The sequence below is a fragment of the Penaeus vannamei genome, chromosome 32 (genome assembly GCF_042767895.1).
Source record: "Penaeus vannamei isolate JL-2024 chromosome 32, ASM4276789v1, whole genome shotgun sequence".
NCBI classification, from domain to species: Eukaryota; Metazoa; Arthropoda; class Malacostraca; order Decapoda; family Penaeidae; genus Penaeus; species Penaeus vannamei.
The window spans coordinates 1801689-1816688 of record NC_091580.1 but is presented as its reverse complement, the minus strand read 5'-3'; the positions used below and the strand labels follow the sequence as shown (position 1 = coordinate 1816688).

Genomic DNA, 15000 nt, shown 5'->3' with positions numbered 1-15000 from the left:
AAATAGGATACTGCAATGTTTTCAATATTGTATAGAAAACGTGTAAACTATATTGTATTGGAGAACCTTTGTTGAGTTCTCTCTCTCTCTCTCTCTCTCTCTCTCTCTCTCTCTCTCTCTCTCTCTCTCTCTCTCTCTCTCTCTCTCTCTCTCTACTCTCTCTCTCTCTCTCTCTCTCTCTCTCTCTCTCTCTCTCTCTCTCTCTCTCTCTCTCTCTCTCTCTCTCTCTCTCTCTCTCTCTCTCTCTCTCTCTCTCTCTCTCTCTCTTCCTCTTCCTCTTCCTCTTTCTCTCTCTCTCTGGCTTGATAACCAGCTATTCTAAAAAAAAAGGTTTATTGAAAGACGGAGACAAAATCGGGAGGAATTTGAAGCTGTCGTCTCAACTTTCAACAAGTCTGTTTGAGAATATTGTGATCTTTTTCATGTGTTTTTTATGTATTTCTACGAAGGTTTCGACTCTAAAATCTAATGGAAATGAATATGTAGGTTCAAAACAGATAGGAAATGTACTGAAAAACACGTACTTTCAATTTACTCTTGTTTGTCAGAAGAAAAATATATATACGAAGGAAGTTGATTTTAGAGGATATTAATAATCATGTTGATATGTGAATAGAGGTAATATATATATATATATATATATATATATATATATATATATATATATATATGAATGTTTTTTTTCTTTTTCTTTCTTTCTTTCTTTCTTTCTTTCTTTCTTTTTTCTTTTTTGTGAAAGAAAATAGATTTACATTTGTAAATAGAGGTAATATATATTTTTTTATGAAAGAAGATAATAAATGTAAATATGTAAACAGAGGTAATATATATATATATATATATATATATATATATATATATATATATATATATATATATATATATATATATATATATATATGAAGAGCTAAATGGCTAAATATTCCCCACCGTTCACAGGAGATCGAGAGCATCCGCGGGGAGGTGGCTGCTCTCCGGACCGGCGGCGGAGGAGGAGGAGGCGCAGGAGGAGGAGGAGGAGGAGGAGGAGGAGTGAGCGCGGGTCGAGGAGGAGCTGCTCACGTCTCCTGGGAGTCCTTCCGGGCGGGGATTCCCGGCCTCTCGAACCCCGGGAGGGTCAAGAAGCTGACGCAGTTCTTCGGAGACGAACCGCCGCTCGTCCGCATATTCCTGAGGAAGCTGGGCTATGAGGTGGGGGGCCGGAGCTCGAGTTTTTACTTAGTTATTTATTTATTTATTTATTTATTTATGTATTTATTTATGTATGTATTTATTTATGTATTTATTTATTTATTTTTTATTTATTTATTTAGTTTTTGTTTGTTTATTTAGTTATTTATGTATTTATTTATTTATGTATGTATTTATTTATTTATTTATTATTTATATTTGTTTGTATATTTATTTATTATTTTTTATTTATCTTTTGTGTGTGTGTGTTTGTGTGTGTGTGTGCGTGTGTGTGTGTGTGTGTGCGTGTGTGTGTGTGTGTGTGTGTGTGTGTGTGTGTGTGTGTGTGTGCGTGCGTGCGTGTGTGTGTGTGTGTCTGTGTGTGTCTGTGTGTGCGCGCGTGTGTGTGGGCCTCTGTGTGTGTGTGTGTGATTATTTTGCGATGTGTTTTGTGCGTGAATAGATATCCTGTGATTTGAATGTAAATCTGAATGTTGGTTTCTATATGAAAAAAAAATACTAAGTGAATTTTTGTATTCAATGACTTTTGTTGAATCGTTGTATAACTTGTAACATGGAAAGAAAAGGATCATTTGATAACTTAAAGCTTTGATTATACAAACAGTAACCAAAATAATGTGGATAATAATAATAATAGTATTAATGATGATAATGATGGTGATGATGATGATAATGCTAATAACGATACTACTACTACTACTACTACTACTAATAATAATAATAATAATATTGATAATTATAATAATGATAATAATAATATTGATGATAATGATAATGACGATGCTGAAGTTGATAATAATAAAAATAATAAATCCTATAACGAACGAGACAAAACACAACCGAATGACTAACGAATGATCTCCTTTTCCAGAAATACGCCGGTTTATTCGAGCAGGAGAAAATCGGGATGCTGGAGCTCCCTTATCTCACGGAGGAGCGACTGCAGAAGATAGGCATCCCTATGGGCCCCCGTCTCCGGATCCTGCAGGAAGCCCAAGGACCCATAAGGAAAGAAGGGAATTTAAGTGTATATGTGGTGTAGAAAGGGACGGGATGTGTCGTGATGGGATGGGTGTGTGTGTGTGGGGGGGAGGGGGACGTGTGTGTGTGTGTGTGTGGGAGGGGGACGTGTGTGTGTGTGCGGGAGGGGGACGTGTGTGTGTGTGTGTTTGTAATTGTGTTTGTATTATATCATTGTGGATTGTGATAGCTTGTGGGTTCTGTCTTTTGTGAGGTATGTGCGCGTTATGTATGCGTACATTTGAATGGATTGTACATATTTGTATTGATAATGGAAGTTGAAGATTGATAAAAGTTGAAGCTCTGATGACGTTGCAAATATCGTATTGAAATGAAAAGTATAGAAGCCTCGGAAATGATGATGAATTTTACATGACAACAATGTGTGCTGGTTACGAACAATGAGTAGTTGTGAATTGTAAGTCAACGATGATCACAACACCTAAAATCACAACCAACGAGCATTTAAACAAAGCCAAAAAGTCACAAAGTCAAACCAGACCTCTCTCTTTCGCAAACAAAAAACGACTCTAACCACAAACTAACAAACAAGACCATCCCACATCCTCACTTTTTTTTTGTCATACTCGAGAATTAGCAACGATTAATCCTTTTTATCTTTTATCCACCCAAAAGCTTTTATTTCGCCAGGGTATAATAACTCACCCCCTGTTCTGATCACTTAGAACAGGGAGAGTGGTTCTCAAACTCGCTTTCGTGTGGCTGTTGCTATCTGAGTACGACCTTGTGCAGTTCTTTGAAAGACAGATGTAGTAAAAAAGTATGAATGAACAGGCATGATTTCGCAAAGCAAATGTTGATCATGTTTTTTATGTCCTATCGTCGTCAGAATTTACCTGTTTTGGTTAATTAACACGAATCATAATCACGTTTCGATGTATTTTGTTGTCTGTACTTACAGGTAGTTCTGTTGAAGATATAATAAGTAACATTAAGGATATTTCCCTGTTGTGCAAAGTCATCCGATTCCATTCATATCTTTCCTACTCGCTGTCTGGGTGTAAGTCTCCATCACTGGGTTTTCCTATTTCCGGGTTGCTCTCTGGGTGTTGCTGAAGTGTGCTGGCTTGAATGACAAAAAGCCGCCTTGATACAATGGCAAATGTAAACAAAAAAAAGACTATACACCATAAACTAGTTTGTGTGTTGAGCTTCTCTTCTCCTCCCTTTCATGCAGAAAAAAATGATCTACAGGATTTTGTGCATTGTGTTTTTTTCTTTCCTATTTGTTTGTGCGCTTTGAGAGGTTTGTTGACTAAAATCTGTAATATCGTTGGTTTTGTCGGTTATTTCTGATTACCCACGAGATAAATAGGAATCTGAAACCAAAATAAAACCAGTACATACAAGGTTAGTGATTCTGAATTCTACCATGTTATGTTTTATAGATACTATTATCAGTATTGTTATTATTATTATTATGAATACCATTATTCATTTCCGTTTGTATTTGCCATCTGCATTTCTTAAACCTGTCTTCGGTTGTGTTACAATGGTGGCAGCAGCAAAGAAAGATTTCAGGCTGTCTTTGAATATTCGATATCCATGTATGTTTCGCTGAAAATGTTGCTTTACTTTGTAATATTTACTTCATTTTTAAGTAAGTTGTATATATGTGTAAATAGTATATTTTCTCTTATGTGTAGTAATATGTACATGTGTCGAGAAATACCTTGTGCACTATTGTAAAAACTATTTGTAACCTAAAAATAAAAACCATGATAATTATTCGGTTTATTTATTAGCCGCATACATATTGTGTTCCACTTATCTTTAAAAATTATATCTGAAGAGAAAAAAATATAGACCCATAAAATGACAAGATAAAATTTGATCCCACTGCCTTCGAAAAAAGTTAACAAAGTTAGAAAATAGTGCTTTAGTAAATGCATAAAAACGATTATAAAAAGGCAAATGCGTCGTATTATCCTCTATGTAACGAAGGCTGTATGTATGGATAGACTATCTGTGATAACAAAACTCAAGTAGCTATGTTACAAAATTTGAATTCATTGACCTAAGTTAAGATGAAAATAAATAGATCGCGTATGATATATGCACAAAGGAATATCAGTCATTTCTTTTAATGTGGAATCCGGTTCATGTTTTACGAAGTGCTTAGCAATCATGGAATTCTTATCCTATCAACTACGCTTTTAATGCTATTTAAGATTCGTTCTCTAAAACTAATTCACTGGGACATGTATATTCAATATAAAACAGACTTATACGAATCGTGATTGTGTTGGTAAATGGATGTTACAAATATATTTGATTCTCATTTGTTGTTAATGCGTCATGAAAAACGGATTTTCTTATATTTTGCACTTTTACCCATGTGAAGGAGTAAACGGAAGTTGCATTACACAGCACAGCTCTCTCCAGAACCTTTTGTAAGCTCATGCACGAGGAAACAGCCCCTGAGTTCTGTTTGTGTTTTGTTGGAGGAAAGCTTGAGAATCACTTCTTGCCGAAGGAGCCCTTCCGAGTGAGTCCCTGGCAGACCACGTCGCTGTACCTCCCCGCCGCCGGCCCTCCCGCGATGCCCCGCGACGGCAGGTTCAGGGACCCGCTCTTGAGGCGCAGGAGGTTCCACTGCGCGAAAATCGGCCTCTGGTTCTGCGGGTTCTCCGAGGACGGGCTGCGCTGGTCCCCGTCCTCGCTGTAGCTGGAGTAGATGCTCAGGGAATCCACGAAGTTCTCGCAGATGACGTCGTCGTCCTTGCGGGGGGCGTCGCTGGCGTCGTCCTTGTCCCCGACCTCGTTCGGGAAGTAGGTGTTGGAGCGGAGGGACCGCCAGCGCGGCACCGTCCAGATCGGGCTGGCGGACCGGTTCACGGAGTCCGCCCTCGAGAACCCGCCGCCGTCGGGGTCCTCGTCCCTCTCCTCCTCCTCGAAGGCCTGGTTGTTGAAGCCCTTCCTGTCCTCCATCTTCTCCTTGAAGATGATGTTGTCGAGGACTTGCTTCGACGAGAGGTGCGGCCTCCTCCTGCAGGGCGCTCGGTCGCGTGCCCTCCCCAAGGACGCCCAGAAGCTCGAGGTCCTCAGCCGATGCAGCAGGTGACTCGGACTCATGCCCGCGGGAAGACTCGGCGCCGGAAGTCCCCCTCGCTCCAGCCGCTCCACCCACGCCTCCAGCCGCTCCTGGACCAGCCGCCTGCGCTTGGTGCTCCGGATGAAGGTGATGAAGATGAACACGCCTTGGAAAGTGTTCAGCGTGTCTGTCACTGCCCTGAAAACCAAGAAATATGTATATCGAAAACTATCTTAAAAAGCTATTATGTATCACTGCCATTTTACTTGCACCTTATAATCCACCAGAAATTTTACAAGAAGACATTTGATCATTCCTCAAGAAGTACACAATCATTTCCTAACTCCACAATCAGTAGACATGATTCTCCACGTTTAACCAATCTTTCTTAGCTGTATCTTGACCTGCACTGACACCTTTGGTGGTATAAATCTCGATTTTTTTCAGTGTGGCTTATTATATATCTTAATATAATGATAATAATAATACTAAGTGAAACAACAGATATTTTCTTCACTTTTCTCACCATAATTCCGAATCCCCCGAACCCACAATGGACGATATGACTTCCGTCAACCAGCAGCTCGCCATGATTGCGAAGAGACCGAATCTTTGCCAGAATCTGCAAGAAAAAATGTTTATGATGATGGACTGAAGCGGAATATTGATCGTATTTAATAGTAACATAACCGATCTTTCGTTTTAAAATCATCCCGAAATAGAAGAGAAAAATCAATTAGATAGTGGAAGAGGCAGAAGTAGTAATAGTAGCAGATAAAACTGTCGTAGTATTAGTAGTAGCAGTAGTAATAGCAGGAGCAGTAGTTGTAGTTCTTGTAAAATAGTTGTTTTGGCAGCAGCAGCAAAAATATGTAATTATAATAGCCGAATAACTGCTAGAAAAATGTATACAGTTCCCTCTACACCAGTGGTTCCCAAACCACCTTACCCTTTTTGCAATTATATGAAATTAAATATTTTTTTATTTATATTTCAACATAGGAAAACCAAGACTTTTGCTTGGATTCAAAGGGATGAAACATATTATACATGTACGAGGCGTTTGATAAGGTAACTGAAATTACTAAGTTGATTTAAATTAAGCAAAATCATCAAAATGAACTTGTGGTTCCAAGAACTAAACAATTTAAAAACATGGCATATAATATTTGGAAATACTCATGAGACTAAAATGAACATACAAATCTAGTAGATCAATAATCCCATGATGTGCAAACTATCATAAACTAGATATAGAAATATAAAGTCACGACTCTTATATAACATTTCCAGTTCTCGTAATAATGAAACGTAAAGATAGTTCCACAAAATACCTAATTATGACACATGAAGGCATCACCCACGCATAATACATCGAGTTCTCATAATACTGAAATGTAGACACTTTTTGAGCAGACGACTTCTATCCCTTGTACCCCTTGTACCCCCCTCACGCCCCCCTGGATAGTTTGGGAACCACTGCTCTTCTCAAACAGGCTAACCACCAATCGCTCGCTCTCTCTCTCTCTCTCTCTTTCCCTCTCTCTCTCTCTCTCTCTCTTTCCCTCTCCCTCTCCCTCACCCTCTCCCTCTCCCTCTCCCTCCCCCTCCCTCCCTCCCCCTCCCTCCCTCTCCCTCTCCCCCTCCCTCTCTCCCTCCCCCTCCCTCTCCCTCACTCACTCATTGAGGTGCTGTCGGTCGAACGTGTGGTTCGTCTGCCCACAGCTCCCGAAGAAGCAGTGGCACCTGTTGTTGGCACAGTAGAGGACCAGGCCAGTGTGGAGTATGAGGAGTGTGTTGACGATGCACAGGATACCCATTGGCCCGTAGAAGTAGGCGAGGATCTCCACGCCGTCTGGGAAGGAGGGGTCATTTTAAAGGTTATTTTAAGGTATGTGGGATTCTAAGATTTGATTTTAATGGTTATTTCAAGGTGTGTTTTTAAGGTATGGTAAGGTATGTGGGGTTCTAAGATTTGGTTTTAAAGGGAATTTTAAGGTGGGGTTTTAAGGTAAGGTGCTAGGTGGGATTCTAAGATTTGTTTTTTATAATTATCTTTTTTTTTTAATTGATGGTGGGTCAAGTTGATTTTTTAAGGGTTGGCTGTATGTGTAATTTCAAGATTTTTTTTCTTTTTCTTATTACTTGTTGTTATGTTATGATGAATATTATCGATAAATCTATAGAGGAATTTATATACCATAGCTTATCTGGCTTGCTCTCTCGGCCCAATTTAAGGGGTTTTGGGAGTAATATAAGGCTATAGAAGACAATACATGATAAGATAATAATGGTAGTGATGGTGATAGTAATGATGATAGCGACGACAATGATGATGATAATGATATTGATAATCATAATGACGAATATAGTAAGAACAATAATAACAAAACAGAAAACGGTTATGATTACGATGATGATATTGATAATGACAACGATGACAAATGAAATAATAATAAATAACAAAACATAAAAAAAATGATGTTGACAATGATAACGATGACGAATAAAATAACAACAATAATAAAATAATAACAAAACATAAAAAATGATATTGACAATGATAACGATGACGAATAAAATAATAACAATAAGAAATAACAAAACATAAAAAATGATGTTGACAATGATAACGATGACGAATAAAATAACAACAATAATAAAATAACAAAACATAAAAGAATAGATTTTCGGACCTCTGAACCAGCATCTATTCGCCACAAAATTGGGCTTTAAGTATCCGTTCTTATCTTCAGGCAGAAGCTGCATGACGGCGGCCGCTATGCCCATGACCAGAGGGCATCCCCAGGCATACACGGAGCGGACCAAGAACCGGGTCATGTCATCCTGTGTCCTGTGTAGAGGGACGCCCTGGACCGATAGTCTGGAAGGAAAATAGAAATGAAAAAAAGACAAGTGAAGATCGCTGGTATGTTATGTTTTTTTTTCGTTTTTTTTTTTTTTTTTGGGGGGGGGGTTGTCTGTATTTTTTTTTTTTTTTCGTTCTTTATTTGTCTCTGTATCTTTGTCGGTTTGTGTGTGGCTGTCTCTCTCTCTCTCTCTCTCTCTCTCTCTCTCTCTCTCTCTCTCTCTCTCTCTCTCTCTCTCTCTCTCTCTCTCTCTCTCTCTCTCTCTCTCTCCCCTCTCTCTCTCTCTTTCTTTCTCTCTCTGAAAATAACTATAGAAAAAATATGATTTTTTTTTTTGAAAATAACGGTCAACCTAACGGAGAGAAAACAAAAGTGAGAATAACCAGACAACAAAACTTTAACACACGTGAAAATAACCAGAAAAAAATACGAAAAAAATGAATATGAAAATAACCAATCCATATGACAATAAGAAAAATGACAAACACTCACCTGACATAAGTCCAAACATCATAGCAGATCACGTTGAGCCAGAAGAACGTGGAGAGGAAAGCCACGTGCAGTAACAAGGCTGAAAGGGACCACGTGTCACTTGGATATTCGAAAGGTAAAAGACTATGGGGTATCTTTCATTGTTTTTGGTTTGTTGAATGAATTTTTTTGTTTTATTGTGGAAAAATATATATCTTTTTTATTGTGAAGTAAACTTTTTTGTTGTGAAATGATTTTTTGTTTTGTTTTGTTGAGAAAGGAATTTTTGTTTTATTGTGGAATTAAATTTTGGTTTATTGGGAGACGAATATTTGTTTTATTGTGAAATGATTTATTTTATTTTATTGTGAAATGTATTTTTGTTTTATTGTGAAATGTATTTTTGTTTTATTGTAAAATTATTTTTTGTTTTATTGAGAAATTATTGTTTTTTGTTGTGAAATGAATTTTCGTTTTATTATGGAATTAATTTATGTTTTATTGGGATTTGTTTTCTTTTTTAATTATGAAATGAATGTATGTAGATGGCGATATGATACTGTCTCCAGTATTGTCCAATGACAACATCACACATATAAAAAAAATACATACATATATTTAAAAAAACGACCAGAAATAAGAGTATGCATGTCCAAAGATGGATCTCAGACCAATTGCACTGATTAAATATTTTGTTGAATTAATCTTTCGTTGAATTAATCTTTCATGAATTAATTTTTCGTTGAATTAATCTTTCATGAATTAATCTTTCATGAATTAATCTTTCATGAATTAATCATTCATCTATAAACATCGAGATATTCACTTTATCGCACAATAAACATGAGATAGAACACATGAACGTGAATATATAGATGTTCATGTCACAGATGAACGTAACATTTAATTAACAACTTAAGGGAAATGGTCTGAGAACAACCCTTGGGTGCGCATACTTTCAAACACCGTAAGATAAGATAAGAAAGAAAAGAAGAAGAAAAGGAAAAATAGGAAAGGAGAAAAAAGAAGAAAGAAAGAAAGGAAGATAAAAAAGAAATAGTAAAGAAGAAAAAAAGGGAAAAAAAGGAAGATAAAAAAGGAAAGAAAGAAAGAAAGGAAGGAAGGAAGAGAAAAAAGAACAAAAAGAAAGAAAAAAGAAAATAAGAAAGGAAGATATAAAAAATAAAAAACGAACAAAAAGAAAAAAGGAAACGAAAACAAGAAAAAAGGGGAAAAACAAAGAAAACAACAAATGAAATAAAAAGAAAAAAAAACAAAGAAAGCAAGAAAAAAGAAAAATAGAAAACAAAAAAATAAAAAAAGAAAACAAACAAGAAAAAGAAAAAACCAAAGAAAACACGATAAAAAAAGAATAAAACAAAGAAAACACGAAAAAAGAATAAAACAAAGAAAACAAGTTAAAAGAAAACGAAAAAAAAAACAAAGAAAACAAGAAAAAACAAGAAAAACACAAACGCCACCGAAACCGCCCACCGAGGGAAACACACGACACCGGCGCCAGGAACTGCGAGAAGGCCTGCGTGGTGAAGAGCGCCGAGTCAGCCACGAGCAGGGACGCCACGTACGCCGCCAGGTACAGCCCCCGGAGGTCCCTGAGAGCCGGCAGGCACAGGTGGCACAGCAGCGTCGCCGCCAGGAACACGCAGGACACCACCAGGCCGAGGGGGATCAGCACCCGCCGGACGACCTGCAGGGGAGGTTGCAGTGCGCTGAGAATGATGATGATGATGATGATAATGGTCTGTAGATTTTTCCTATCTCTCTTTCTGTGTCTCTTTCTCTCTCTATCGTTTTTTTCTCTCTCTCTATCGTTTTTTCTATCTCGCTCGCTCTCTCTCGCTCTCGCTCTCTCTCCCTCTCTCTCTCTCTCTCTCTCTCTCTCTCTCTCTCTCTCTCTCTCTCTCTCTCTCTCTCTCTCTCTCTCTCTCTCTCTGTCACACACACACCCGGCGGACGACCTGCATGGGCGATTACAATAATAATAATAATCATCTGTAGATTTTTCCCTTTTTCTTTCTCCCCCCTTCCCCTCTCTTTTTTTCTCTCAAGACGAAGATTCTGAGGAAGAATCGTCCGTGGAGGAATCTTGTCTCCCCTCCCTTTCCTCACCCCCCCCCCCCCTCCTTCTCTCCCCTCCCTGCGTTTCGGTTGTCAGGTTCAGTTCGCAGGCTGATTATAGGACAGATTCGTGTACTCAAACTGTATCTTTTCAAAGGCTGAATACTATTCAGATTCGAGCATTCAACTGTATCTATCCAAAGACTTTATGGTGTTTAGATTCGTATGTTCAAAGTGCATTTGTTCAAAGGCAATATATGATTTAGATTCGAGCATTCAAACTGTATCTGTACAAAGGCTATTCTAATATAGATTCGTGCATTCAAATTTAATCTAATCAAAGTCTTAGGATAGTTAATATTCGTGCATTCAAATTTAATCTAAGCAATGTCTTAGGATAATATTCGTGCGCTCAAATTGTATCTATTCAAAGGCTAAATAGGATTAAGATTCGATCATTCAGCTTGAAAGTGTGCAAAAGCAATGATAATCATGCTTTGAAATCGAACGTTCAAAGGCTAAATATGGTACAGAACCGTCTGGGTCTGCTAATAACTTCCGCGTCAACAAATCTACAACGAAACAGTCTTACCGTCCACGTCGACTCGTCGGCCGCAGGGTGGTGCGGACACACGACCACAGCCAGGGTCGTCGTGACGATATTCCGACTGTCTTGAAGGTCGAGGAGCTCATCCACGCAGTAGTCTAGAGACGTGTCAGTGACATTGACGTCGTCGCCGTAAAATTCGAAGACGTCCTTCGTGTTTGACGAATTCCCCGTGATGACGTCGGGACTGTCGCACTTGGGGAACCTGACGTAGGCGTCTGTACCCCGCAACAGGCCCCTCTTGAGACTCCGGCTGACGAGCGACGGGCCGAAGGACGAGGCGAGGGCGTCGTAGCAGACACAGTACTCCTTCTGCAGGAGGTAGCCTTCGGGGCAGCACTTCGCATGGCACACGCCGGCGCGACAGTGCTCTGGGTGGCGCGACGACTCCACGGGAGAGCAGATTAAGACTCGGTACTGAAGGTCGTACGAACGTGCCGGGCCCTCCACGCAGAAGTCGGTGACGAAGATCATGTTCCAGTGGAATAGCAATTTGTTTTGAGTATATATTATCTTGTTATCTCTATCTAATATGACTTTCGTCGCATTCTTATTCAAACAAAAATCAGTAGCCACTTCGAATACTACGGGGCGCTCCTCGGGCTCGCTGCAGTGGCTGAGGGCGACGGGTAACGAGTAAAAGGACTGCTGTGGTGGCCGCTGGCATGGCACGGTCTCCTCGGCGTCCGCGCAGCATAAAGGAACCCTTAGTAGGTCTCCGTTACTGACACTTGTCGCGGTCGAAGTTGTCGAGGTCTCCTTTGCCTCCGGAGTCGTCGGCTGGGGCTTCTCCGAGGGGCCTGTGGGAATCTCAGACGACGAGGTCTCTGCTTCTGTGGAATCTGGCGTCGTGACGTCTGCTGCGGTCACAGAAAGGGGTCCTGTGGTATCACTCACAAAGGTCGGTGTTCCTTCTTCGCCTGCTGCGGCGCCTGATTCCGAAGATCTGTTGATATATTCCTTCTTCATGTCGGACCACGCCTTCTCGCCCTCCGAAGACATGTCGGAGAACAAGGGCTTCGGGAGAGGACCGATAATAATGGGTTTTAATTTCTCCTTCAGCAAGGATTCTACTCCCGTTTTGGACGCCGCGTAGGAAAATTCCTCCGCTGGGTGGTTCCCTGGATTGCCTGACTCATAATCTCCCTTATCGCTGGGCGTTGGGAGGGCCGTGGAAGCTCCCGAGACCGACAACTCGTCCTTATCTCTCGGAACTGATTTATTTTCCTCGGGTGATTCGGATTCATGCATGTCGACGTGTGTTTGTGTTCGGTTGGCTGTCCCTTCCTCGTCAGGTCTTTGCGGAAGGTCGAGGGCTTCTCCCTGGACGCTGTCGGTGGCCGAGGCATGGCTGGCTGGCACTTCTCGAGCTCTGGCACTCTTCAGGACAACCGTCGAGAGAGCCACTATCAATAGCACTCGTATACGGCTGATGTTTACCATTTTGTCCGCAACAGCAGCGAAATTTCTCTCATGGTAAACACATCCTTCGCCTGCTGTCTCTAAACAGAATATTAATGGGAGAATAAAATTATCTTTGTACAGGTTTATGATGTAGATTATTATCCGCTTGCATTCAAACATTTAAATTCAATGGCATTGATGATGTTTATAGCTACCGTTTGACAGTATATGAAATGAATACTAAAACGTGGCGACAGTGTTGTTGAAAAGCGGGAAATATTATTATAATACACACTAACCATATTACAAGGCTACACACACAGGCTCGTGTTATAGGGGCTACCTACCTATTATAAATATTTTTTTTATAAACCAAATACGAAATATGCAAATAATTATATAAAGAAAAAACACATTATATATATATAAAAAAAAAAAAATTATCAACCTACTCTTTTCTAGTGATCCTGACCCTGGTAAAGTATTACGATAACACTGCATGAATCTGATGAATAAAAGATGGCGTTTCCAGAGCCAGTTTCAGCTGTTATAAATATCCCACGGGACGCTACAACGGATGAAAATAATAACAACAATCAAATTAATGTCCATCCATTGATACGTTGGGAATAGAAATAAATTAATTAATAAAAAAGATAGAATTCATTGACGTTAGAAATTGAAATAGATAAATGAAAAAAATAGAATTCATTGACACGTTGGAATTAGAAATAAATTAATAAAAAATAGAATTCACTGACACGTTAGAAATGGAAATAAATAAATTCATACAAAAAGTAGAATTTACTGACACGTTAGAAACGGAAATAAATAAATGAATAAAAAAAATAGAATTCATTAACACGTTAGAAATGGAAATAAATAAATGAATAAAAGAATAGAATTCATTGACACGTTAGAAATAGAAGTAAATAAATGAATAAAAAAAACTCATTGAAACTTTAGAAATAAGAATAAATAAATGAAGAATTAAATCAATCAAAAAATAGAAAGAAAAAAATTAAATAAAATACTCCTGCACTGCAATAGAAGGGCATCGCTTCCCCGTCGCCGAGAGCAAGGCACAGTGCCAACCAGCGTCGACACAGAGCACGTTACAGCGAGGCGAGTGTGTGTGTGGGGGGGGGGGGAGGGGGGGGGGAGTTCCGGCGGAAATGGCCATTATCAAAGAACAATAGCGACACGGCGATACGCCCTCAATAAGGCCTACTTTCCCGTGACACCTGCCGGGATGGGGCGTTAATGAGCTTGGAATATTCGCAAACTCTTCGGGAGGGGGGGGGCTTTTCCCGGTGTCTGCAGATGGGGCTGTGCATGTGTGTATGTATTTTCGTGCGTGTGTGTATGTATGTATGTATATGTGTGTATATATATATATATATATATATATATATATATATATATATATAGAGAGAGAGAGAGAGAGAGAGAGAGAGAGAGAGAGAGAGAGAGAGAGAGAGAGAGAGAGAGAGAGAGAGAGAGAGAGACAGATAGACAGAGAGAGAGAGAGAGAGAGAGAGAGAGAGAGAGAGAGAGAGAGAGAGAGAGAGAGAGAGAGAGAGAGAGAGAGAGAGAGAGACAGACAGACAGACAGACAGACAGAGAGAGGAGAGAGAGAAAGAGAGAGAGAGAGAGTTGGATTCGTTTTGATCCGTGTTGAGACTAGTATATTACAAGATTTTCAAAAAAATGCATGACTTTATGATTCGAATTAAGTAATAAAAAAGGTCGTGACTTTGAATAAGCTTTCGTTTGGGATCGTGATGAAAGTATTTATAACAGATTATTTTTCAGAAAAAGAACATGAAGTACAAAGAAGTATATTACAAGACTTTCATAATAAAACGGTACAAATTACGAGGAAATATATCAAAACACTCTTAAAAGATAAAAGATAAAAGAATAGAAATATACAAGGAAGACGATGATAAAAAAGGGAAGAGCAAATATTCACCGTCACTGACCCCCCACCCCCCACCCCTCCCTCCCCTGAGTGCATCGAGCCCCTCCACCCCACCCCACCCCACAACCAGGGGGAAATTAACCCAAGGTATTTCTCTCGCCCGATTGCAATTGCAGAATTCCTTTTAACGGAAACGGGATTGCGTTGAATACGGTCAGTCAGACTATGAAAATGTTCTCCTAAGCAAGAAGTTGTGTTGTTGATTGTGTTTGTGTGTGTGTGGGGGGGGGGGGTAGGTGTGTGGGGGTGAGTGTGTGTGGGGGGGGGTAGGTGTGTGGGGGTGAGTGAGTGTGTGTGTGTGTGTGTGTGTGTGTGTGTG

General features: G+C 39.7%; 2 protein-coding genes across 6 annotated transcripts in view; one reads left to right on the top strand and one right to left on the bottom strand.

Annotated features, from left to right (window-relative positions):
* LOC113823214 (transcriptional activator MN1) overlaps positions 1 to 2270 on the top strand; it is a 204073-nt gene extending 201803 nt beyond the window's left edge. For all 5 annotated transcript variants that reach the window (XM_070144491.1, XM_070144490.1, XM_070144489.1 and 2 more), the window contains 2 exons: positions 940 to 1191; positions 2063 to 2270. In XM_070144491.1, the coding sequence (XP_070000592.1) occupies positions 940 to 1191; positions 2063 to 2233 (423 nt within the window). In that variant the 3' untranslated portion in view covers positions 2234 to 2270. The remainder of the gene's footprint in view (positions 1 to 939; positions 1192 to 2062) is intronic.
* Positions 2271 to 3954: 1684 nt separating this feature from the next.
* LOC113823153 (uncharacterized) overlaps positions 3955 to 15000 on the bottom strand; it is a 12151-nt gene continuing 1105 nt past the window's right edge. The window contains exons 2-8 of the mRNA XM_027375773.2: positions 11279 to 12795; positions 10102 to 10315; positions 8629 to 8707; positions 7963 to 8150; positions 6947 to 7121; positions 5793 to 5888; positions 3955 to 5464 (exon numbers count right to left, since the gene is read on the bottom strand). Coding sequence (XP_027231574.2) covers positions 4693 to 5464; positions 5793 to 5888; positions 6947 to 7121; positions 7963 to 8150; positions 8629 to 8707; positions 10102 to 10315; positions 11279 to 12736 — 2982 coding nt within the window. The 5' untranslated portion in view covers positions 12737 to 12795 and the 3' untranslated portion in view covers positions 3955 to 4692. The remainder of the gene's footprint in view (positions 5465 to 5792; positions 5889 to 6946; positions 7122 to 7962; positions 8151 to 8628; positions 8708 to 10101; positions 10316 to 11278; positions 12796 to 15000) is intronic.